This window comes from Thrips palmi, unplaced genomic scaffold, assembly GCF_012932325.1.
Source record: "Thrips palmi isolate BJ-2018 unplaced genomic scaffold, TpBJ-2018v1 HiC_scaffold_4, whole genome shotgun sequence".
Lineage (NCBI taxonomy): Eukaryota > Metazoa > Arthropoda > Insecta > Thysanoptera > Thripidae > Thrips > Thrips palmi.
The window spans coordinates 8391887-8416418 of NW_023144631.1; the positions used below are offsets into that span (position 1 = coordinate 8391887).

General features: G+C 65.3%; 1 protein-coding gene across 11 annotated transcripts in view; it reads right to left on the reverse strand.

Annotated features, from left to right (window-relative positions):
- The window catches only part of LOC117649251 (poly(rC)-binding protein 3), a 90965-nt gene that overhangs the window by 47917 nt on the left and 18516 nt on the right, over positions 1-24532 (reverse strand). Inside the window, exons 1-2 of one of the 11 annotated variants that reach the window (XM_034391839.1) lie at positions 12040-12279; positions 10508-10531 (exon numbers count right to left, since the gene is read on the reverse strand). The exons of 2 other annotated variants lie outside the window; for them this stretch is intronic. In XM_034391839.1, coding sequence (XP_034247730.1) covers positions 10508-10529 — 22 coding nt within the window. In that variant the 5' untranslated portion in view covers positions 10530-10531; positions 12040-12279. Of the gene's footprint in view, positions 1-10507; positions 10532-12039; positions 12303-13871; positions 13905-24532 lie in introns of those variants that run through there. 8 more of the 11 variants (XM_034391827.1, XM_034391826.1, XM_034391837.1 and 5 more) reach the window with 8 other exon arrangements.

Here is a 24532-nt window from a genome sequence, read left to right on the forward strand (position 1 = left end):
AGCCTTGTACATTATCACGGACACGGGGCGGGGGAGGGGGAGGGGCGGGGGACAGGGCCCAGAGGTGTGCAAAGTCGTGCGGATGTGGGCCGCTTGTGCCGCTTGTGCCGCTGCAGCAGCGCTCTTTCGCTCCTTTCCGGCGCGTCCTCGACGCCAACGTCCCCGTCGGTCCCCGTCGTGGTGGCGCCGTCCCCGACGGTCCCCAAGCCCCCGACGCCGCGCTGCTGCCTTGCTCGCCTTGCTGCCCGCCGGGGGAAAGAGAGTGAGTGAAACACCGCGGAAAAGCGTTGCTCCACTCCCGGCAGTCCCGACGGCACGGCGCACCCCGCCCGCCAGCCAGACCACCGCGTCCACGCCCTCCTCCTTCTTCTACCCGCCCCTGCCGCCCGGTTCGGACGGCGCGCCCGCCGTGGCGGTGTGACGTCTTGGAATCGCGCTTCGCGCAACACGGCCAATGGAGGGCGAGCGCGCCGCGCAATCCGAAGGCAACAACAGGAACAAACAATTTTATCAAAAATGAGAAAAATGAGCCTCTTTCCGCGAGGGAGAATGTTGAAAACCCCCACCGACGGCGGGCCGAGGGCGGGCCGCGCGCACCAACCACGACATCACGCCGAGGAGTAATTAAAAAATTTGCCCCTTAGGGCACTTGCCAATAAGGACTTAAACTCGACGACAACAGGGCGGCCGGGGCGGAGCGGGGCGCCGGGCCACAAAGTCGCCAGACGGCAGAAGAAATTAGAATAATGCCCCCCGGGGGGCCTCGCGGGATGCCAGCCCTGCCTGCCAGCCCGGCCGGGGCGGCGGAGTCGCGTGCCGGGGCCTCGGCCGGGGCCTCGAGGAGAGCAGCTCGACAAAGACGGGCATGAAGCTCGCTTTGCATAGCCAAACGGAAAGGCCACCGACTTTGTCGTTCAATGCAAAACGCCGGGGGAGCGCGGAGTCGAGCGTGGAGGCGCAGCGATGCAGCCCCGATCAGCGGATTTGCGGACAACGCCGTGCCCCGCCGCAAACCCATACAAACACACACACACACACGTGCGGGTCGTCACACCGACGCGGCCAACACGGCAAGCTCGGGGCAATTACAGCGTGGTGGTGGGGAGGGCCGAGAGGGCCCCGGCCAGGCCCCGGCCGAGGCCCCGCCAGGGAGCAAGTCGGTAGGATGAGCTCAATGCTGCGAGACAGCTTCGTTAGCGTTAAGCAGGTTAGCTGCCACTATCAAGGGCTTGCGCTTCAACCATTACAGACGGCGTTACGAACTTCGAGGGACGGGAAAGAAAATCACCGAGCCAGCCAGCCGGGCCGAAAGTGGAGACGGAGCGAACTCTGCGGAGCGAGGCGTGGCGTGTCCCACCCCGCCAATGTCCAACTAGCGCGCGGCTCCTGGAACTCGGCACTCGTTCAGCGCGCTCTCCGCTCACTCGCAGCGCCACCACTCCCGAAGCACGAAAAAATGGAACAGAAAAAACCCTTTCTGGAGGAGGTCTGTCAAAATTGGGCGCGTCGACAAACGAGGCCCGACGGACGACTCGGCTCGGCGTCCCTGACAGGTGACGGGCGTGAAGGGGAGCCGAGCTGACGAGCTGCCCGGGGCCCCGCCCGCCCCGCCCGCCCCGCGCGCCCCGACGAAGAGTGAATATCAAAAGTAAAGGAGTAATGAATTGATGGATGGGCTGACTTCGCAAAGACACGGAGGGGGTGGCCGAAACGAGCAGGAGACAGAGCGAGAGAGAGACGGAAGGCGTAATGAACGGCCAGACAGTCGGCGTGCAGCGTGATACCTGGACAGCAAACAACTGTCCGCCGCGCCGGCAATGTGGCGGGTGGTTGGCGTCGCTTGCCCGGGTGTTGCGAAACACGAGGGAGGGAGAGGGAGGGAGGAGGGGATGAGGGGGATTGAGGGAGAGAGAGGGAGAGGAGAGGAGAGAGGGAGAGAGAGGGGAGAGAGAGAGAGAGAGAGAGAGAGAGAGAGAGAGAGAGAGAGAGAGAGAGAGAGAGAGAGAGAGAGAGAGAGAGAGAGAGAGAGAGAGGGAGAGAGAGAGAGAGAGAGGGAGAGAGGGAGAGAGAGGGAGACAGGTGTGGCGCCACCCCGGCTGCCGTGCTCCGCCGCTCCCCGCTTGCTGCAGGCTGGCATGGCAGGATGGCAGGCTGCAGGCTCCGGGATTAACTCGCAAATAGATTGGCCAATCTCCATCATCCAGCGGGAAATGGAATTAGATCGCGACAAAACAGTGTGCGAGGAGAGGGGCGTCGACGCACAAAAAAGAGAGAGAGACAGAGAGAGAGAGGGAGGGAGAGAGGTCAGCCGAGCGGGTCGGACAGAAACGGCAAGGCACACCAATCAATAGCATCGGCCGCGCAATATAATACCCTCTGTGTCGTGATGGCTACGTCGAGCAAAAAAAATAATAATAGAGAAAACGAACCGGCATCGGGCGGCCGGCTATCTGCAGCCCTGCAGCGCCACAACGAGTCCCAGGGGCGGGCCGAGTGCGCCTGCCCCGCCCCACAGTGCCCACCACAGTGCCCACCACAGTGCCCACCTTGCCACGGCCGTCAGGCCATCAGGCCGTCAGCGAGAACGCGGGAATGGAACGGAACACCGCGGCGGCCGACGGCGCCGACGGCGGGGGAGCGAACGCCGAACGAACGCCCTTGCCGATTTCTCCTCCATTTCTCCGCCCAAGACGTTCCCTTCCCTCACTCCGCGGAGGGTTGTTCGCTCGGCCGTTCGGCGGGCTGCCTGCAGGCTGTCGGCAAAGTCCAGCAAAGCCCGGCGATAATTAGCGGGGGCCTCGCAACCCGATACACTCCAGTGCTGGAGCCGCTGGAGCCGCGCTGGAGTGGACGGCCTGGAGGGCCTGCAGCAGCACGCGCCGAGAACAGCCAGCAGTGGGGCCGCCACAAGCTACACCGACGACGGCACGAGGGCCGCACAACAACAACAACATCGGCCACATAGAAGCACTGCTTGGTGCTCCCCGTGCAGGTGGCCAGGGTGGCAGTCAATCCCGAATCCGCAACCAGCGCGCGAATCGCGAACGGGCAGGCCTCTCACCTCTCGGGGCGGAACGGCGGAACCAGCGGTGCGCGACGAGGCAAGGGTCGCAACAAGCCGCAACAAGCAGGCTGCGCGCTGCGCCCCGCCAAAGGGGGGCCAAAGGGGGGCACAGGCCCGGGGGTCACGGCTGCCCTCCGCCTCCACCCTCGCCACCCCCCGCCCCAACTTGGAGTAATTAAACGTTTGCGCGCACGGGGGCTCCACTGCCCTTTTGCAATAATTGTGCCGCCCGGGGGCTGCGCTAAGTGCCAACCTTGGCAAATGCCGCGCCCGGCCGGAGCCCCCACCGCCCCCGACGGTGGTATTCCACTCGAAAAAAAACGCACAAACAACATCAATCCGATCCAGATCAGGGGGTTAATGTGCCCTGACCCGACGCACGGTAGGCCAGAACACCGCCGGGGGTGGTCAAAATCCCGGTCGGGTTTTGAGGTAGGGTCGCTAAATGGGACTCGAACCGAGCGTGTGACCCCACCAATGGATTGCTCTCCGAACGAGGAATCCATTGGTGGGGGTCACACGCTCGGTTCGAGTCCTGCTTAGCGACTCTGGAGCTCAAAACGCGTCTGGAGTTTCGGCCCACGGTGCGCTATGCCAGGCCATGCCAGGCGAACCGGTGCGGCTCCGTCCGGCACGCGGGCTGCACGCGGCTTGCACGCAGCGACACTTGACCGCGTCCTGGTTGGCTTGTCCGGTTGGCTTGTCCGGTCCGGTTCGGCGCGGCCGTCACTTTATTGGATCGAACCGGGTCGATGGCGGTGCGGGCGTTATCAGGACCCCGCCGGACCCACGCGTGCTTATCGGCCGCATCGTTTCCAGCGGCACGGCGCGGACAGATAAAGAACTAGACCTGTACTCGCCATCATGGGCCAATGCCACGGGGCAGGCCTGCAGGTGGTGGTGGATCAGGGTGGAGCTCCTGGCCGACACAAAGGGGGCCGCCAGCCTTGACACGTCGCGGCGCGGCCCGGGGGTGGCCGACGGATATGGCAATTAATCTTACAGACCATCACGCCCAAGGCGGATCGACAGATCAGGTCAGAGCGGCGTGGCGGCGCGGCGGCTGGCTCAAGGGCAGGGACACTGGGACAGGTGTGCTGTGTCAGCAGGGCTACCACGCACAGTGGGCAAGAAGACCGGTGGATGCGGTCAAAATCCCGGACGCGTTTTGAGCTCGCCAAATGGGACTCGAACCGAACGAGTAACACCACCACTGGATTGCTCTCCGAACGAGGAATACATTGATAGTGTCACACGTTCGGTTCGAGCCCTGTTTGGCGACTCGGGAGCTCAAAACGCGTCTGGCCCCCTGCGCCACGGCCGGGCCGGGCCAGGGCGGGCGACAAGGACACACCACACGCCGCCCGATCACAGCCCGGTGGATCACGGCCCCCCTTCCCTCAAATAAATAAACAGGCGGCGAAATTGGCGCGGGGCAAATCGATATGGCCGTCTTTTGGAGAGGAAGGGCTGCCGGCCGGCCGGCCCGGTGAACCCGCGGGGGAACCGCGTGGAGCGGTGCAGCAAAGCGAGGCGGGCCGAGGGGCGGCGCCGACGACAAAGAGAATTAAAACAGGCCGCTCCACCCGGGCCCCCACGGCCCCCACGGCCCCCACACCACGCCCGGCCGGCCGACGACGTGGAGGTACGTACGCCGTACGGCCAGCGGGCCCTCCACGATGCACCGACCAAGCTACGCATCTTGTAGTGTAGCAGAGCCATTTTCCAGGGCCACGCCTTCATGGACTGGTACACCCGTAACTCCCAACGCGATGGCGACCCGTTGGCGCGTCTCGCCTCGCCCTCGCTGCCCGTTTGCTTCGCGTTGCTTCCCCTCCACCCCGGTGCCCATTAACTGTTGCCCGGACGAAATCGAATCAAAGCCCGGTGGAGCGATTCGCAGCGATTCGCGTCTCGCCGATTATCACTCGCCTCGCTACGCTACGCTACGCTGCAGCGCGACAAGCAGAACAAGCACGCCGAGACAAAACGATCTGATCGCTTCGCCTGCACCCGAGACGGCCCGGCCCACGGCACGGCCCACGGCCCCGCGAGGGCCAGGGCGAGGGAGGATAACCGCTCGGCCCCCTGGCGAGGGCGGGCGGGCCGTCCCGGAGACAGGCGCGCGCGCGGGACAGCCTACCCTCCAGGCGGCGTGGCGCCCGGCCGCGCCCGACGCACTCCACTCCAGCGAGCGCCTGGTGGCGTGGCAGCGCCGTCCCCGCCCCCCACCAAGGCGGCACGGCGGCGAGGCACGCTGGCTCCGCTGGCTCCAGGCCCGCGCCATCAATCTCAATCTCTCTATCACGCGTCTCGTCACCGCGACTTTGTTTATCGGCGCGTGCGGAGGCAAACAGCGAGGAGCCGCGACCGCCGCGACCGCGCCACCATGTGGGGTCCACGGCAACGTCGCGCAGCCCTTGGCCCAGCCCTTGGTGCAGCCCGCCCCGTCAGGGACCGTTAGCCACGTCACTCGTTTCTGGCCACACTTGGCCCCACTTCCTTCTAGTGGAGTGGATGACCCAACCTTCCGTAACCTTCCCACGTGTCAGAGGTGGGGAAGTGACCAAACTCTCAGACGCGAGGAGACCTGCCCCTGCCGCCCTGCATGCGAGCTTCAACGCGGACGACTTGCCCGCCGCACACCGTTTGTTCCATTTTTACCATTTTTCCGAGCGCCACATTTCCCCCGTATCCATCTTCGCTCAGCGGCGCGGCCGAAACTTTTTCCATCGCACGGCATCTCGTACCTTGTCGTCGCTTGCCGTCCTTGTCACGCCCCAGGGCCCGGGGGCATGCAGATCACCCTTCCTCCTTCCTCCTGCGACTCGCCCCGCTCGCCCCGGGCCGTGTCATCACCGCCACGGGAGGGGAGGGGAGGGGAGGGGAGGGGAGGGGAGGGGGCCGGACGGACAGCAGAGGTCTGCCTTCCCGGTCCGGACGACCCTTCCCTGCAGTTTGCATAGCAACGCCCGCGTCATCCCCGGCGAGAGGGAGAGAGAGAGAGAGGGAGAAAAAAAAGAGGGCCAGTTCGGTCCGCTCCACTTTACTTTACTTAAAAAGCGCGCGCGGCCGCCCTACTCCCCGCCGCGCCGCCGCGCTCCTCGGCCGGATTTCGCGGCCAAAATATGCCAAAAGTTGCGCCTTTTCGCGTTTTTGTTGCGCGCCTCCGCGGCTCCGCAACACCGCTTAAAAGAGAGCAGCTTGATTGAATTCTTCGCGCCGTTCCCTTCGCGGGCCCCGCCTGGCCTGGCTCGGCTCCGCTCCGCTCGGCTCCGCTTGGCTCCGCTTGGCTCCGCTTTCCGCGCGGCGTCGCGTCGTCGCGCAGTTTCAGAAACAATCCGGCAAGTTTGCGCGCGGCACGGCCAGGCACGGCGCGCCAGTGTAGTGGCAGCAGCGTGCGCGCACCGAGAGCACGCACTTGACCGGCAGCAGCAGTGAAGGAGAGAGAGAGAAACAACAACAAAACAACCCTCGGGGCGGCGCGGCAAGGACGCCCCCTCTCTTCCGCGCGCGGGACGCGGACGCGGGTTCGAATACCGGCAGCGCCGCGCCGCGTTGCGTCGTTCTTTCCTTTCTCCTCCCTCCTCTCCCTTTGGCGTCGCCTCGCCCCGTCGACGTCGCGGAGCTTGGGCTCATTTTCCGGCCGCTAAACGGATTTTTCCCCCGTGCAGTCTCCCGCCAAAGTGGCTTGGCGAGGGGGAGCTGCGAGTTACCCGTCGGCCCGCCGCGCCCCGCCGCTCGATGCGAGGAGCGATGGCGCTCGCGATGGCAGATAGGCCGTGTCGCCTGCAGCCAGAAAGGGGTATGGCGGACAGCACAGCGCCGCCGTGTTCCCCACAATCGGCTCCCCGACGACGACACGAAGAGCGTCACCGCCCATAAACGCACGCCCGCCGAGGAGAGCGACGCCCAGTCGGCCCGACAACGACGCGGCGGCACGCGGCGCGGCCGCCTCCGAGACTGCGCGGGAAAGCGCAACAGAATCAACATATAGACGTCCCCGCCGCCCGATTTACAAACTTTCTTCATTCTCGAATACCGGCGAACGGCCCGGCCCGGCCATTGGGCCCGCTGCGTCGCCGCCTCGGTCGCCGCTGTCCTGGTGGTGGTGGGCGAAACCGCTTTCGCACCACGACGCGAGGGGGGGGGGGGGCACCGCCCGCACCGCGTCCTCGCCGCCTTTGCCCGTGGTCATGGTTACGCCGGTCACCGACGCCACCGACGGGGAGGGGCAGCGGAAGGCCGCGGATGCCGTTTGACGTGTGAGGCACCGGCACCCAAAACCTGCCGCCCCGCCCCGCCGCGCCCCGCCCCGCCCCGCCCGCCTGCAGACAATGCGCGGCGCGTGGCTCGGCCGCAGGCTGGGGGCGTGGCGGGGCGTGGCGTGGCGGGGCGGGGCGGGGCGGCGTGGCGCTGGGGGGCGTGTGCGGAAGCCTGATAGCACGGTGAATGCCTGCCGTGTGCTCCACGCCGATACGAAAAGCTGCTGCTGCTGCTGCCGCCACTGCTGCGGCCCCCGAAGGGCCTCCTCCCCGTGGAGCACGCCTGCCCGCGCCAGCCTCCCTCAGGCCCAGCCAGGCCCAGCGGACTCGCATCGGTTCGTAATGATGGGAATAAGCGCTCGCTCCTCGGAGTCCTCGGACCCTCCCGCCGCCCCCGCCCTGCGCAAATAAACTCGCCTTCTTCTCGGCCTCCTTTATCCCGGCAGTGGCGGGGCTGGTGGCCTAACGAACCGGCCGCAGTGTATACAGTGTATCCACCACACAGTGCCGGGCCGCGGGGCCGCGGGGCCCAGACACCGCCTGGCCGGCCAGGCCGCCACAATCGGCCGGCGTGACGCGCCGCCACGCTGCCGCCCCGTCGAGGCCGTGCTTCGTGAGCCCGGGGGAGATGAGTTGCTGCACTGCACGCGCACAACAGAGGCGGCGTAATTACAACCACGGCGGCCACACCGGCCCGGGGAGGCAGGGGGCTCAAATCCGCGGCACAGGCCGCGACAGGGAGGCCGACTCGGCCCAGGCATGGCCCAGCCGCAGCGCACGCAGTGGCCGGTTGGCGCCGTGCTGGTCCAGGCCGGCCGACGGAACAGCAGGTCCTGGCTTTGCGGCCGCCTGGTTGCCAGCCCTGCCTGACTGCCTGGCCTGGCTGGCAGGGCTGGCGGCAGCGCACCGCCTGCTAAATATTTCAGCACGCCAGACAAAGCCAGGCGGCTGGCGCCGCAAGGCTGCGCTGCCTGCGCGGGCTACGCTGCTATGCTCGGTCTAGAGAGGCTCGCATAGAGTCATTCCCTCCGGGCCGCTTGTATGGCACAAACGCGGCGGGGCGGGGCGGGGGGGCTCCTGCACTGCACAAGTCGGAGAGCAGCCACACCCCGGGGGTGAGTCCTTTTCATCACTCCGCGGCGCGGGGCAGGGCGGGGCGTAAGGCGGGGAAGGGGAGGGATGCACAGTGGACCGAAAGCCCCGGCCGCGCGACGCTGCGCGACCACTTGCATGCACGGCTGCCGACGGCTGCCCGCGCGGCTGTCTCGCTGCCTCCACCTCCGCCTCGGCCTCGGCGGCTCCGTGGTGGGGGAGAGAGAGGCCGGTGAGGTGACAGGCTCCAGCAGTGACGGCCTACTTGGAAACGTACACCCTCTTCCTCCCTCCCTTCCCACACAAGCACCCCCTAAACTCCTCCGCGGACAAGCGACAAGCAGCGGCCGCGTTTTGGGCGCCACTGGAGCGACGTGGCGACGCGGCGCGGTGCGCTGCCACCGAGGCTGCCATGGCAGTGTAGCCACCTCGCAGACTACTTGGCCCCCACGGGCATCTCTCACTAATGACGAGGGGGAGGCGGGGCTGGCACGTACGGCGTGTCGATTCCCCGCGCACACAGACACACACCTACACACACACACACAAGGAGGGCACCGTGTCGCGCCAAAACGCAAGCGGGGGGCGGGGCGGCGGAGGCAGGAAGACTGCGTGAGGGAAAAGCGCCGGCAGCGGCGGGCCCCGCCTCGCCCCGCCACTAAGAGGGGTCAGATTGAAGGAAATGACCTCCGAGGGTGGCGGGGCGGGGCGGGGCGGGCCACGGCTCTAATAGGGGTTTAGGTGAAGGCAAGCGGACGGGCCGGGCGTGTCCAGCGGGGTCCTCTCTCCCCCCCCTCTCTCTCGGCCGCACCTTCCGGCACCCTCGCACCTCCGAGTGCGGAATGAGTAAAGGGGGGCCGCTGGCCACGAGGCCCACCAGGCCACCCCGGCCACCCCGGCCACCGCGGCCACCGCGACGCTGTTATGCCCGTGTAATATTTGGGCCGACAAATCCCCGCGGGATTTAATGTTCGCGTTTTCGCGTTTTTCAGCGGGGCTGAAGCCGGCTGAAGCCGGTGGGTGGTATAGCGGGGCGAAAGCTCGGCGTGTGCTCGGCCCTCGGCTCGGCCCTGTTCCAGCGCTTCCACCGGTTCGGCGGCCCGAAGGCCCGAACACGGCAGGTCGAACAAGTTCGAACCAAGGCAACTTCGAGAGGCGCTGCGCTATGCTTCGACATTATGCTGACTGCCAAAAATTTTGGCTGTCACTTCAAGACTATTTCAAGGCAAATTTTCATTATCAAACCGAAGTTGATGAGAATGTTGTCACGCCTACAACAGGTTTGACGAAAGTATCATCAGTTTGTGTGGTGAAATTGCCATCATCAGAATGTGACGAAAAAGCCATCCACTATTTTCTCACAAAGTGACAATATTTTTACATTCGCCGTGTCCGCCACGGTCAAAACGCAGCGGCCGGCAGGTGGTGGGCCGCGGCGGGCGACAGTAACAAGTGGCGTGCGAAAAATAAGCTGGCAAACAAAAATAAAAAGCCCAACAACAACAAGGAAAAAAGCTCGGCGGGGTTGTACGGGACGGGCGCCACGCCGCGGGCTTCGGGGCGCTTCGGGGGCAACGGCAACGGCAGACGGCGGGCAATATTTAGTACGATGATTCAGGAGAAAGGGGGACGGGGCGGCGGGCGGCTATAATAAAAAGTACACACTTGCACTCGCGGAGACGTTCGGCGGGGCGCACATTCAGAACGCCCTGCCTTTGAACTGGGTAAGCACAAGTGGAAGAAAAAAAAATGAGCGAAAAGTAAATTGGGCGGTAGGTACTCCCGAGCGCAAAGATAAAGACGGAGGGGAAGGGAATAACTGACAAAAAGACAGAAAAAAAGGTGACCATAAAAAGACAGGAAGAAAAAAAAACAGCAAAAAGCAAACGAACGGATGAATGCATTTTGACGTCACTCGCCGGGCTCGAACGCCAATGGCACCTACATTATTTTTCATCGCCTGCATCACGCATACACTCGTCATCCCGCCTCAACGGCCGCGCCGTTCGGAGCGACACGAGGACTTCACAGAGACACAGACACAGAGAGAGCAAAACGAAAAGCTACGAAGGAGTGTCGTACTCACCATGAAGGTAATGCCGATCCATGTCTAAGGGTTTGGCATGCACACACAGAACAACAACTTTAGACAGAGACAGACAGAGAGGGACGGAACACACGCACGCCGGCGTCGCCACCGTCGCCCGCGGCCAGACCCAGCATGAAAGGGGCGTCGCATTCCCACTCCCGGAAAAAACACCATCGGGGCGCTGCGAAATTCGAGGGAATTCCGTGGCGTGGCGTGGCGTGGCGTGCCACCCACACCGCGGGGGAAGGCACGCGGAAGCCGCGCGTCGGTGGACGCGGCGAACGAGACCGAGCGGCGAAAAAGAGAGGGAAAAGAGGAAACGAACAAAACGCAAATCAAAGTGTCCGGCGTCCCGGCGAGTGCAGCCCCTCCATTAATTTACATGCCGAGACTTCTCATCAAGGCGAAAATTGCCCTTTGGTCGCTTGGCTCGCTTTGGTCGCTTTGCTCTCAAACCGCTGTCACGGCCATTCTAATGAGCCGCCGGACAGATGAGCGCGCAGCGCGCCGGCCGGACCGTCGCTACCTCGGCTCGGACAGCACGTCGCTCTGTCTCTCTCGCACCCATAGCGACGGCGCGCTCCTCGGAGTCAACCTGCAGGGCCTCGGTGCGGTCTGCGTTCATTTATAAATCAGATTTACGAGCCAATAACTCGCACGTCACGTGACACCTGCGGGGCCTGCGGGGCCCCTCGTCGCGCGAGCACCGCGAGCACCGCGAGCCACGCGGCGTTTACAGGCGACACGGCCGGGGACTTTACAGCGCGCACAATGGACGATTGGAGGTGCGCTGGCTCTCTCACACTTACACACACACACAGTCGCTCACACACAGGCCGCGCGCTGTGCTCCGCTCGGCGGCACACAACAGAAAAAGATATGCCCCTTGGACGGGGCCCAAATGCAAGACCGTCGCGCCGCGGCGTGGCGTGGCGTGGCGGGGCGCGGCGGGGCGCGGCGTGGCGGGGCGGCGGGGAGGTCGACGGCACGGTTGCACCTGCACGCCCAGCAGAGCTCGCCCAGCAGCAGCGCTGCGCCGCCGCGCCTCTTAGCGCCTTCCAGTACGGGCCCTACTCACTAACTCATTCTCACACGCACACACACACACACTCACACAGCAGCGCCCAGCAGCGCTCCGTCACTATCACTTGACCCGGTGCCCCGTCTGCGGGCCGGCAGTGTATATGCGCCCCCTTCCCCTCCCTTCCCCGGCCTGGCCCCGCCCCTGGCGCCGCCCCGTTTAAACGAGCCACCTGTCGCCTGGAAGCGCCGCGTGCGCAGCGCGGAGCGGCAACACGCGGCAACACGCGGGCCGCCGGCAAAGCGCGACACGGCGCGCCAACACGCGGCAGCACGCGGCTTGCGGCTAAAAATACAGCCCACTTCGCGGCACTTGTAGCCATGCGGCACCGGCCGCACCGGCGGCACTCCGTCAGGACGCGGCACGGCACGTCGCAGCGACACGCCGACACGCCGCAGAGCACGTCGCCGACGTCGCCGACGTGCTGGAGACAGCCCTAGAGACTCACCCGGGCAGTGAGGACCCGTGGGAACCCAGGGGCCAGGGAACCCGGACCGGTCGGTGGCGGGTTGGTGGATGGTGGCGGAGGCGGTGATGGTGGCGGTGGCGGTGACGGTGGTGTGGAGGTGGGCCGGTAGCGGAGCGGGTGACGGAGTGGGTGTCGGTGTTGGTAGAGGGACAACACAGGAGTAGTGAAGCTCTGCTTGGTCGCCCGACAACTGCCGGGACAGGCGGGACGAACGGGCCGAGGCGGCAGGACGTCGCCGCTACGCCGCTACGCCGCTACGCCACGCCACGCGTCTGCGCTCACGGCACTTCGGCCCCACCCGGTTCGGTTCGCGGCATGCGAGCCGAGCCCGGCCCAGCCGAGCCGAGCGTCGAGTCGGCGGCCGAAGCGCGGAGCCGAGCGGACGCCGGTTCGCGGCGCGGGTGGGGGGCGTCCGTGTGGCCGAGCCACGCCGCCGCGCCGCCGCGCCGCGACGCGAGGCACCGGGGATGCCGGGGATGCACGCCGCACGGCCACGGCCCGGGCTGGGGACCAGCGAAGGGTGCGCCCGCCTGGCCAGCCTCTTGCCTCCCACGAAGGCACGCGACAGGGGCGCACCAGGGGCGTACCGGGGGGGAGGGCGTTCTGCTTGGATGCTAGCGCCACTCGAAAGCCGTCACGTTCGCCACTGGTTTACATAACGCCCCAAGTTGGAGGTCGTTCCCGTCGTTATACCGGCCGGCCGCACCTTCAGAGAGCCGCCACGCCACTGGATGGGCCATGGAGGAGCCCCAGCCCCAGGTGGACCCTCATCGACAGCCCGCCTTTACGATCCGAGCAGACCCGCAACACCGCCATCAGCCTCAGGCACTTCGACGAGGAAGTCCGCCCCATCGGCGGTCTGCGGTCACACTCACACACACTCGCACGCAAGCACCCCGCCAAACGGACTCCGGTACACGCACAGCCAGACAGTGACGGCGACGTGCTAATCTCCCCGCCGTCGCCTCCTTACGTCACTGCTGGCTGGCTGCTGGCGCTGTGCTCGCTGTGCTGGCGTAGGTCGGGACCGTGCTCGTGCTCGGGGCGCTCGGGGTCGAAGGCAAGACGCGCGGCGCGGCGCCGCCCCGCCCGGCAGCCAGCCAGCGCTACGGCACACACGGCAAAGAAAACAATCCGGCCACCGTTCTGAATGGGTCCAGGGCGGCGGCGGCGGCGGGTGGCGGGGCGCGAGGGGTGCTCGGCGTCTTCGCCACCGCCGTCGTCATCGTCGTCATCCTAGGGTCGCCGCGCCCCCGCCACTCGACGGCATGATGAGGGGGTGGAGCCAGGGAGGAACGGGGTGAAGAGGACACGAGGGCCGCGCGCATCCAGCTAGCTCGAGCTGGCCGGGCCGGGACGGCCGGGACCCTCTCTCTCCCTCTCTCGACTCGGTTCCAAGTTGTCGTGGACCCCGTCTGCTACCCCCTTCCCCCTTGCGACTCAAGCGAGCAATAAATCATCATTCACCTGCCTCGCCTGCTTCGCCTTCGCCCGCTTCCGGGAGCATCATGGCCGGAGCGTGGCGGGGAAGTCCACCAGAAGAGTAATTAGGACAAGAACAGCCAAGGAAAAGAAAAAAAGAGAGGGCCTTACAAGTGGGGCGAAAAGAACTGACCCTCTGCACCAGTTGTTTTTCTTGTCTCTTTTTCTTTCTTTTTTCTCTGCCCGCTTCTGTTCATATTTCAAGCCCGCAGACAGTTATGTATGGTGGGGATGCCCGCGTGAATTTGTTTTTATGGCCGCACCCACACGCGCGCCATTGCGCCCACGGTCCCTCCCCATCGGCTCCCGCGCAAAGCGGCGAAGCTCACCTGTCCAGTGGAAGTGGAGTAGCGAGACCGCCTCTGGAGCAAACAAACGAAAACAGACATTAGCCGGGTACATTTCCATCTACCAATTCCATCCACTTTTAATGCAAATGCGGAGCATGCTTTCAACTTTTGCACGGTAAATTAGAGTGGCGTGTTTCCCCGAACAGAGCCTCCATTTCCACCAGGGAATGCACCCCGTGCACCTGGAGTGGTTGGGCGGAGGGGAGGGGTAGGGGGGAGGGGAGAGGAAGGCATGCATGTGAATCAAATCAGACTGGGAGCAATATCTCCGTGCAGCATGGCCTGGCGAGCCTAGCGCCGTGTACCTTCTGGGGACCCCTGGGAGCCCCTCCCTGTCCTGGGGAACAGGGGCTCCCCTCCCCGGGGCTCCCTCACTCGGCGAGCCCCCCTCTGGGCCTGCCTCTGGGCCCGCCTCTGGGCCCCCACAACACACGCCCGACCGGGCCCCAACCAGCCAAACACAATCCCGGCCGCCTGTCTCATATCGCCGAGGTGATTTGATTCAGTGCGACTCGACTGACTAAAGTGCAGCGGGCGCCTGTCACTCCCCCAGCGAGCGGCGCGGCACTGCGCCGAAAGCCCCGAGCCCGCGGCCGGGCCGAGCCGGGCCGAGTACACCGCCACGAAAGGCGGAACCTTGAGCGGAACGCGGAACGAGTCCGCGGCAAATCCGTCGGCGTCCCTGCAGCCTCCCGTCCCGGACTCGGCCATCGCGTGGGCGGGAAGCGAAACAGGATCAAATCGCACGGCGGCAGTGCACGCCACGCCTCACCCAGAGGCTTAGGGGAGTTCGAGCCGTCTACAAGTCGCGACTCGAGCTGCACGGCACGCCGCGCCACGCCACGCCACGCCAATCAGAATCAAGCGTCCGAGTCCCTCGCGTCGGGTACTGCAGCAGAACCCGGCAGAACCGCTCGACGTGACGTGTGTGTGTTCCTCGTGTGTGTGTGAGTGTGTGTGCGCGCGCGACAAGTTTGCCGTCTTGTGTGTGGCTCGACCTCAGCGCGGCCCAACTTCCGGCAATATACTGGATGTAACAAAACCTCGGCAGCGAACAGAGACCGGGGTAAGTCGTGGGGCTGGCGGCGTGGCTGGCGGCGTGGCTGGCTTCTCGAGGGCTGTCGTCTCAAGGTGGCGGTGGTCGCGGCGGCGGGGGAGGCGGGGCAAGGGGCGGGGCGGGGGTAGTGGCGCGCCCCGTCGCCCCGTCCCCGCCCCAATCCTTCTTGTTCCGCCCGCTGCCCCCGCAACCCGCAGCGCTTCCGGACGATGACGAAATTACTTTCCTGTCGTATCCAACAAGTCTACCGCTCTTCCTGCCCCCCTGCCCCCGTCCTGCAAGTTTAGCCTGCTCGCCGCGTCGCCGCGTTCTCCAAAGTGCACAAAGCAGAGGCTCCAGGTGAGGCGGGGCGTTGCTGCCCCCTCCCCCTTCCCCTCGGCCGGGCCACGGCGCGAGGCGCGGCGTGCTTGTTGGTCCTCGGCGCGGTGGCGCGGCGCCAACGACGACCCAGACGACATGCGGTTTGCGGTTCGACCCTGCTCCCCGCTCCGCTCCGTGCTGCTCGTCGCGCTGCTCGTCGCGGTGCTCCCCGCCCCGCCCCGTCCCCTCGCCGCCGCCGCGCAAAGCGCATCACGCGTACGTCTCCGACGAACGGAGGGATTACATTCTGATTTATCGCGCAGCTCCTCCTCCTCTCCTCGATCGAGTCCACCGTCTTGTTAGAGGGCCGCGGTGGCGGTGGACCGCCCCTCGCGGCCACCGCGAGGACGCCGAGGACGACGAGACCGCCACCACCACTGGCAGCGGCATATCATCCCGCAGTCCATGTTGACGCAGCAGACGGTCGCACAACGCATCTCGCCAACGCAAACACGCAGACACGCTGCCTCACACATAAATGGCGCTCCCCTTTTCCGGGCGGGCTCGCGGCCTGGTTGGCGGACTGGTTGGCGGACTGGGGGAGCGAAGAGGAGCAGCCTCTGGCATTACCGCCCTCCACTCCCCCTCACCCTTGGCGAGGACGGCGACGACGCCATGGCCGCGGAATGCCGACAGTTCAATCACTCGGTGCCACGTCGTCGCCGTGTCGCCGCACTGACGCCGCGCCGCGCTCGCGTCACTCGCGGAGAGAGAGAAAGAGAGAGCTCACGCCCAATTACAGTCCCGGCAGATTCTTGTTGTCGTTCAGCGCGAATGAATGGAGTGTCAAAGCAGGTCTTCTTGAGCGAGCGGAGCGTCACCAAGCAAGGAAGTCGACCATGGGGTGGGGGGAGCAGGGAGGGGGGAGGCTGGTTCGTGACGGGGCGCGCGGCGGCGTCCCGGGAGAGCCGCTGCAGATCTGAGATCAGGCTGATACTACCAGCCATCATTGAAAACGAAACTGAGAATCCGCCTCACTTTATATTAATGGTGGCCTTTATTTGCGAAGTGACAGGAATTTCAATGGGGGGAACGATGTGGCTGCCGAGCCGCAGCGAACAGCAGCAGTAGACGCGGTGCGGCGGGGCGCGGTGCGGCGGGGCGCGGCGGCTCCCTCGCCACAGGGAAGGGGGTGGGAGGGGGAAATAAAGATCATCAAGACCGTTCAATGGATGCTTCGGGCAACAAACTGTTTACTCGGCCAAGTGGAGTTGACGTAACCCGACGAATCCCGAATCCAGCCACCGCCAAATCTTCAAGACGACGGCGTCCCGAAAAACCCGGCAGTCTGCCTCGGGCCTCCCTGCGGCCTCCGGCAGCGGTGAGGACTCGGCCCGGGACCGAGGACGCCGAGGCAAAGCGGTGCTCAAGGAAAGTCCCTTTATTGCGTCCCCCTTCCGGCAATGTCTCCTCTGTGGCTCTCTCTCTCTCTCTCTCTCTCTCTCTCTCTCTCTCTCTCTCTCTCTCTCTCTCTCTCTCTCTCTCTCTCTCTCTCTCTCTCTCTCTTCCCCCCCTTCCCCTCGCACGACACACACAAACACTCCGCTCCTACCTTGACAGCACACTCATGGTCCGATCGAAACATTCCGTCAACGTTGGAATGGCTCTGCGGCAATAAAGCCTAGCAGGGGCCCCGCCCGCCGGCCGCCACCCCTCCCCCGCACGCCCCCTCCGTCCGTGGGCCCTCCCAGCCCCTCCGTGGCCCTCCCAGCCCCTCCGTGGCCCTCCCAGCCCCTCCGTGGCCCTCCCAGCCCCTCCGTGGGGTCCAGCGCACGGCGCCCGGCAGGTAGGCTACGAGCCCGCACGCAGCACGTGTGCGTCCGGCGGGCCTGCCTACCCCGCATTCATTACCATTGCCATTACGGGCTAGACCACACAAGCTCGCCTGCACCGCAAAACGAGACGTGGCCGTCCCCTGCCGCCCTCTCCACGAAGAGAGTCCCCGCCCCCGGCATGACGCGGTCCTGGTCCACGAGGCCCACGCCGCCTCCGGTCCTCGGCCTCTGGAAAGACGGCGCCGGCGGAATGTCCACAAACACGACGAGCACGACGAGCACCGCCAGCCCCGCGGATCAAAAGCAAGGCGAAGCAAGGCCGTCTCGCTGCAAACGAGCGCCTTGCCACTAATTACTCATCTTCGCTCCGTTTTTACTTCGCTTCTGTTTATCCCCCCCGGAAAGAAGGACGACGGCGCGGCGGGCGCGGTGAACGAGACCTCGAGACGCCCCGGGGCCGCGGAATTATGGAAGGGCCTAAATAAACGACGAACGTCGCGGGAAGGTGAGAAGCGAACGTGGCGGCGCGTCACGGCCTCACGGAGGCCCTCGCTGCCGGACCGCCTTGGTCGTCGTCGTCGTCGTCGTCGTCGTCGTCGTCGTCGTCATCTTGCTGGCAGAGTCAGACGCGAGGCTCCCCCTCCCCGCCGCGCCGCCGCCATCCCTTCCGCGACGCTGGACGCATTTTCCGGCCGACTGGACCAAATGCTGCTCTCTCATTAGAAAAGCCGGCCCTTCCACCCTCCATTTACCTCGGCCGGCTGGCCGGCCAGCAGACTGAGTCGTTTTCGTCGTTCCGTCTCTCTCGCACCGAAAGGGGGCGCCGCGTGTGCGAGAGAGACAGAGCGACGAAAACGACCCTCGGAATCAGTCTGCAGCCGGGGCTTGGCCCTGCTCCACGTGGCCGACGAGGGAATCGCATCGGCCGCGCGCACGGCCGGCCGACCAACCCCCTCAGACACAAGGGGGCGCGGGCGTCGCCAACTTCAAACGGCCGTATCACGGCGGGGGCCTCGGCGGCCTCGGCGGCCTAGTGGCGGGCTGCGGCCTCGGCCGCGGGCCTCGCGGTGCCGGAGGAGCCGGCTAGAAATTTATCTCGTCTCATTCGAGAAAGGGCGGCGATTCCCTAAAGCAGCGCCCTACCACCTCCAGGCGCCTCCAGGCAGGCCTCCAGGCCGGCGAGCTCCACGAAGGCAGCGGGAGAAAAATGGAGCGGCCGCGGGTAAGGAACGGAAGGCGGCGGCAGCAGGCAAAGACAGTATCTAGGTCTCTAGCAAAGACCAGGGCGCGGCAAAGACAGCACGAAGCAGGAGGGAGAACAGGAAAAAGACAAAATGGAAAATAAATGGGCAAAGGGAATAAGAAAACCGAATGGGAAGAAGAAGACCCGGAAAAAGAAAACGACACGCGAAAGAAAAGGAATGACGAGATAAAATGGAGAACGACGGTTGCGCTGGTGATGCGAGCGGGCGGCGGCGCGGCGCGGCAGCCGACGGTTATGAAAGTCACGGCCTGGCGGCGCGTGCGGCGCGGCCTTCCTGGCGAACGCGTGGCGCACGCCTGCCCGCCGTGCCGTACGGGACACACGCCACTCGGGGCGCCCAATCGAATTACGCACGCACACTCGCTAAATCAATACACAGCCTGCCTTCTTTCTGTTTTTCGGCCTATTTTCCATGTTTCCGCTCGCGCGGCGGTGTGTCGGTGTGAGTGTGTGGGCGTGCCGGGGCGTGCCGCACTGGCCAGCCCCCAGTCAATACTGCGGTTGCGTCCGTTAAGTTTCGCTGCCCTCGCTCCCCTTCCTCCCGTCGTGCCTGCCAGTGTGGCAGCGGCAGCCAGTGGACGGCCGTGCTGGCCAGTGAGCGCCACACTTCACTTTGCCACTCTGTTTCATTAGGGAAATGGCGGCAGGGCCAGGAGGATGTGGCAGGGCGCCTGCCAGCCTGCCTGCCCTGCCTGCAGACTCTCTCTGTGTCTCTCTCGTACGTATACGGTACGCCCCATGAGTGCGAGAGAGACAGAGACTCTCGGAATCAGTGTGCTGCCTGGCAGCGGGACGAGCCACGCCAAAATCACAGCCCAAACTTGGCGTCCTGGCCGCGCACCCTTTCGGAAAGAGCAGCGGCGGCGGCGGTAGCGGCAGCGACGGGCATTGGCGGGGCAAACTTGGCCCTCGGCAAACAGCGCCCCAAACGGCGTCGCGACGCGTCGCGAGGCCCTCGCCAAACACGCCACCAGGGCGCGCGGCGTGGCGCGTGGCGTAGCGCGTCGCTGCCAAACTACATTCTCGCTGGCGGGGCGGGTCCCCGACGACGACGCCGCCTCGCTCACGGACGCGCCCCGCGAACATCGGGGACAGTCGAGGACGAACACACGACTGGCGGACGGACAGACAGTCAGACAGACTGCAGGTACTGGTGGCCTCCACGTCTCGTACGTCCGCCTTGTGTCAGACCGCCAGCCCTGCCCGACTTGACACGGAGACCTCTATTATGCAGCCCCCTCCCCCTGCCCAAGCCGCTCAATCCAGACGACGTACAGCTCCAGTAGCAACACCGGCACCACGACCGGGATCACCGGCAGCAGCACAGCCAGCAGCACAGCCCAATTTTTTTTCCCGTTCGGAGACGAGGGCAGAACGAGGCGAAACAATTGTAGGAACCGTTCTGACCACACAACCAGCGGCCCGGCCGCAGCAATCCCATCGGACGTCCGCGCTCCGCGTTTCACGTTTCGTTTGTATGGCTGCCACAGTGAGTGAGACCCCTCCCCCCTTTCCCCTCCCTCCGCCCGGCCGCCCCCGACACCGCAAGAAAACGCACCAACACACAGTTCTATACTCCGCGCCGAGAAAAAAGCGCGAAAAATGGTAGGTAAACATAAGAGAGGGGAAACAAACAACACGTCCGGGGAATGCCTCGACGCAAAAATGAAGCTGGCCTCATTAAGGGCGCACAATGTCCTGGCGACGCGGCGACGCGTCTTTCCGGAGGACGAAGGACGACGGAGCGCCACTCGGCACCGCCAGGCCGCCAGCCGGCCGGGCTACGAGCGGGGCCCTGCCCCCGGTGGACGTGCGTGCGTGATGAAGCATTTATCTGCAGGAGTGGGAGTGGGGCGGGCGGGCGACGTGACCCCGAGGCGACACGCGTTGTTGCACAGAGTTGTCAGCATCCTCGTGACGTACGTGGCCGAAGTACGAACTGGTTCCGACTCCCCAAACCGCTACCGCTCGCCGGAAGGGGAAGGAAGCGGAGGCAAAGCCGCGACAAAACTGTTGTAACGACTTTCGGACGAGCTCGTCTCGCGGAGCGGAGCGGCGCAGGGAGCGCCCGTGCGGCAGGCAACCCGTTGGCGGTGCCGCTCGGCGGGCCGGCCTACCCTCGCCTCGACGGGCGCAACGCGCGCCCGGCCGGCCAGCCGCACCAACAGCGTGGCCAGGCACAGCGAGGCCAGCCCCGGGACAGCCCGCCAGATGACCCCGGAAATAACCTCGTGCATTCACTTGGCCATGGAGCGGTCCCCCGGGACGGCGGTAGTTAGCACCGCACTGCCTAGCGCCGCGCCCCGCCGCGCCCCGCTGCCTAATTGGCTCCCACACACTCCGACAAACAGGTGCCCCAGCGAAACAGCGCCCCGCCCCGCCCCGCCCCGCCCCCCCCCCCGCCCCGCACTAAGCCAATCAGGCCGCCGCTGGGCGCGTCCGCGGAACGCCCGACCGGGCGGGGCGGGGCGGGGCGGGGCGGGGCGGGGCTTTCCTGGCGCGGGGAATTCAAATGGACAGCGGAGGCAAACACGCACGGCAAGGCCGGCCTTGCCGAGGACGGCCAGGACGACCACACGGCAAACACCGGCGCCAGCTGCCCCGTGCCTCGTGATGCGGTTTGACGGGCAGCCCAGCGATTCCGAAGAGCCGCTGCCCCGGCCGTCTCTCTCGCACCCCTACGGGACGCCCCATGAGTGCGACGGAGACAGTGGCGGAATCGCTCGCCTGGGGTTGGGGTTGCTGGGGCCCCAGCCTGGGGGACGCGCGGCACTCGATCGGCCTGCCTGTACCCCAGAGTCACGGATGCGGCCTCCCCAGCACCGTTTTGCCGCTGTCTCTCTCGCACTCCAGCGGGACGTCCCGTGAGTGAGACAGAGACAGCGACAAAGAGGTCATTCGGAATCGGGTGGGACGGGCGCACGGACGGTGTGTGACACGATGACTCGCTAAACACGGGGCCGGGTCGGCCGGTGGGACCCAGGGGCACAATACACGCACATGATTCACAGCTGGTGGCGCGGCGGGGAGCCTGCCACGCGCTGTCACGCGTCACGCGCGTGACATGACGTGACTCAATCAATGCACCCACTCACGACTCCCGCGAGCCCCATCGCGAGCGCCCGCACTCGACGCCGCGCCATCACCGACAACAACATGACCCCCGCGACCCGCGAGACCGCCTCGCGTCGCACCGCCTCGCACCTACTTGTTCTACTTCGTTATTTCCCAGCGAATCTGGGCGGATCTTGAGGGACGTCCTCCCCGCCCCGCCCCCCCCGCCCCGCCCCGCGTCTCCTCGCCAGACGGCCTGCCGCCAGCGGCACGCCCGGGCACGCCCCCACAGCATCCCCGCCGCCCCCGCGGCCCTCCGCCACCCCCTCACGGGGCCCCGTATTGATCTGCTACAGCGCGCACGCGGGACGAGGAGGGAGGGGGAGGGGGGTCGGCCCGTGAAGAGGTGGATGGGGCGCGTCAGCAAAGCCGACATGCCTTCATCTCCGTCTGCCTCGTCTCCACCGTCCTCGCCGTCCTCGCGGTCCCCGGCGTCCTCGAACCCCGTTGACCGCGTTGCGGCCAGACAGACGCACGCTCCGCCGCGCTATGCCGGTAGCCGCCGGCCATCGGAATCCGTCGCGAAACTGTCGGTGGGGAGGAAGCGGAAAAGCGGAGTAGGGGCACCAGGGGGCACCAGGGGGCACTCGGAGCAGCGAGCTGTCGGCCCGACGGACGCTGTCGGAGTGCAGACACACGCCCGGCCCGGCACGGCACGGCCCCGACCTGCTCAAGGGCATGCGAGGGGTAGCAAGGGCCGAGGCCCGTAGGGTCGGCCAAAGAGTCGGTCGAAGGGTCGGAAGGGTGGTAGCCCCGCGGACGCGCCCAGGTGGCTGTCAGCAGAGCGGGAAAAGCCGGTATCAAGGCCCAGCCGCGTTCATCCGCTTTGTTTACGTCGGGTTTTTTTTTCGGACTCCGATACCATCCCCCTCCCTTTTCACTTTTCCTTCATTTTTGTGTACCTAAATAACACGAGGATCGGGCCCTATAGTCCGCGCTGATGACAAAGCAAAATAGAGGGCGGGGGAAGGGGGAGCCACAGGCGGGGCAACCCCCCCCCCCCCCCCCCCCCGGCGCCCCGCGCGAAGCAGAAGCCCGGCCAGTTTGTCACAAGGAACACGATTAACACCCTGAATAAAAACGAGACAGGGGCACTTTTGCCGCGGATGATGTCGTTTTGTCGCGTGCCGGGTGCGCGTTACCGGACGGGGCCCCAGGCGGGGGGCGGCGGGGGCGGTAGCAGAGGGACTGAGCATTATGCTACCGGGCAGCCCCATTTTTGACGCCCCGAAACTTGGAGAACTGGGGCGCCGGGACTCCCCTTTCCCACATCGAAGAGCCCCTTTAGGCCCTGACCCAGACGATAACGAGGAGGAAGCGCACTGAAGCAAACAACCAATTTATCAGAGCATCCCGGGCTGGCGGGGCTGGCGGGGCGGCCGGCCCCGCGGACTTATTTCAGGCGAATTGTTCGAAACGTAATGAACTTGAGTTCGACAGCCGGTCGGTCGGGTCCAGTGGCACGGAGTGGGTCCGGTGGAAGGGGGAGTCCATAACTGCGGCAATCGGATGGCTCCGGCGTCGCCGCGTCGCCATGCCGGACGTCCCATCGGCAGCCGTCCCATCGGCAGTCGATGCCCGGCCGTGCCCGGCCAAAAACAGCCAAAAGCAGCTTCCCTCCCTTTTGCATGTGCAGACAGAGCCTCCCCCTCCCCACTCTCCACGTGTGCAGACGACAAATAAAACAGACGGTGGCCCAAAGGGAGGCAGGCTGCCTGCCTGCCTGCCTGCCGGGCACTGCCTGTCGGGGCGTGGCAATGGACCTGGCGAAACAAGTGGACCTTCCTGCGCCGAGCGACTATCGAACGCACAATGGCCTTTTTATGTTCCCGCGCCAAAAAAAAGAGAGAGAGAGAGAGAGAGAGAGAGAGAGAGAGAGAGAGAGAGAGAGAGAGAGAGAGAGAGAGAGAGAGAGAGAGAGAGAGAGGGAGAGAGAGAGAGGGAAGACAAAACAGACTCTGCGGGCGAGTTGTTCGAGTCGAGTGCAGCGGCAGCGCCGGCTGGACTGTGGACCCACCAGTTCCATGAATGCCACCGCTCTATTTTATTCGCGGAGCGCGTTCGCGAGCGGTAGCGAGCGGTAGGAGCGTTTCCATGAAGCAGGTCTATCAAACCACCTTTCTCTTTGATGCCCTGTTTCGGTTGTGCGATTGCCAACAATCGTTTCGGAGCAGTGGCGCCGCAAAGTTGGTCAGAAATGTCGACGGATGTTTTAGAATTGTGTTTTTGGACAGACTTTGGTCGACTCGCATGATTTCTTGATGGTACCTAAAGGGCAGCACCGCACCTAACCTGTTGGTGGGCCGGCGCGGTCCTGGGCCCCGCCTGGGCCTCTCGGATGTCCTTGCACTCCTGGCCGAACCTGTCGGAATCCTAGGCGGCGCCGCGGAGGCCCTCGGCCACCCTCAGCCCCGCCCGAGTGCGCGCCCTGCAGGGACAAAGCACGCGGGCCCCGTGCGTCACCATGCGCGGCCCTCAGCGAGGCTAGCTTTGACCGAGGCCCTCGGCGAGGCTAGCTTTGACCGAGGACACTCACTCCGCGCTGCACGGCGAGGCACGCTTAGCATTCCTGCAGCACTGCCAAATAAAAGTACGGCGCGGTTGGTAATGGAGGAAGAGGCAGAAGAGGCCGAGCAGCAAGGTTATTTCTCAGGCGAAATACATTCTGCGTTTTTCGCTGGCGCGCGGGACCACCGCCAGAGCGGGCGAGAGCGCGAGTCACTCACTCCCCAACTTGGAGTGGTCGGTTTAGGGGCGCGGGGCGGGGCCGGCCGGTGGGGCTGCCACACCCCACCGCTTTCTTTAGAAGGGATTGTTTCAAATTTCAAAGACAGTTTGAGAGGGGGAGAGTCCGCAGCAGAGTTGCCGACGTCGACCCAGAGCGGCCCTAGCGGCCTTACCGGCCCCAAGGCGAAAGGCGGTCACAATGGACCAGAGGAGCGCGGCCTCGGTGGCCTCGGCCACGCGCGAATCAAAACGCACGGCCTCGGCGCCTCGGCCACGGCACTAACAACATCCAGCGCGCCGCTTAATAAAACAGTCGACAACGTCACTCTTCCTGGAGCCAAAG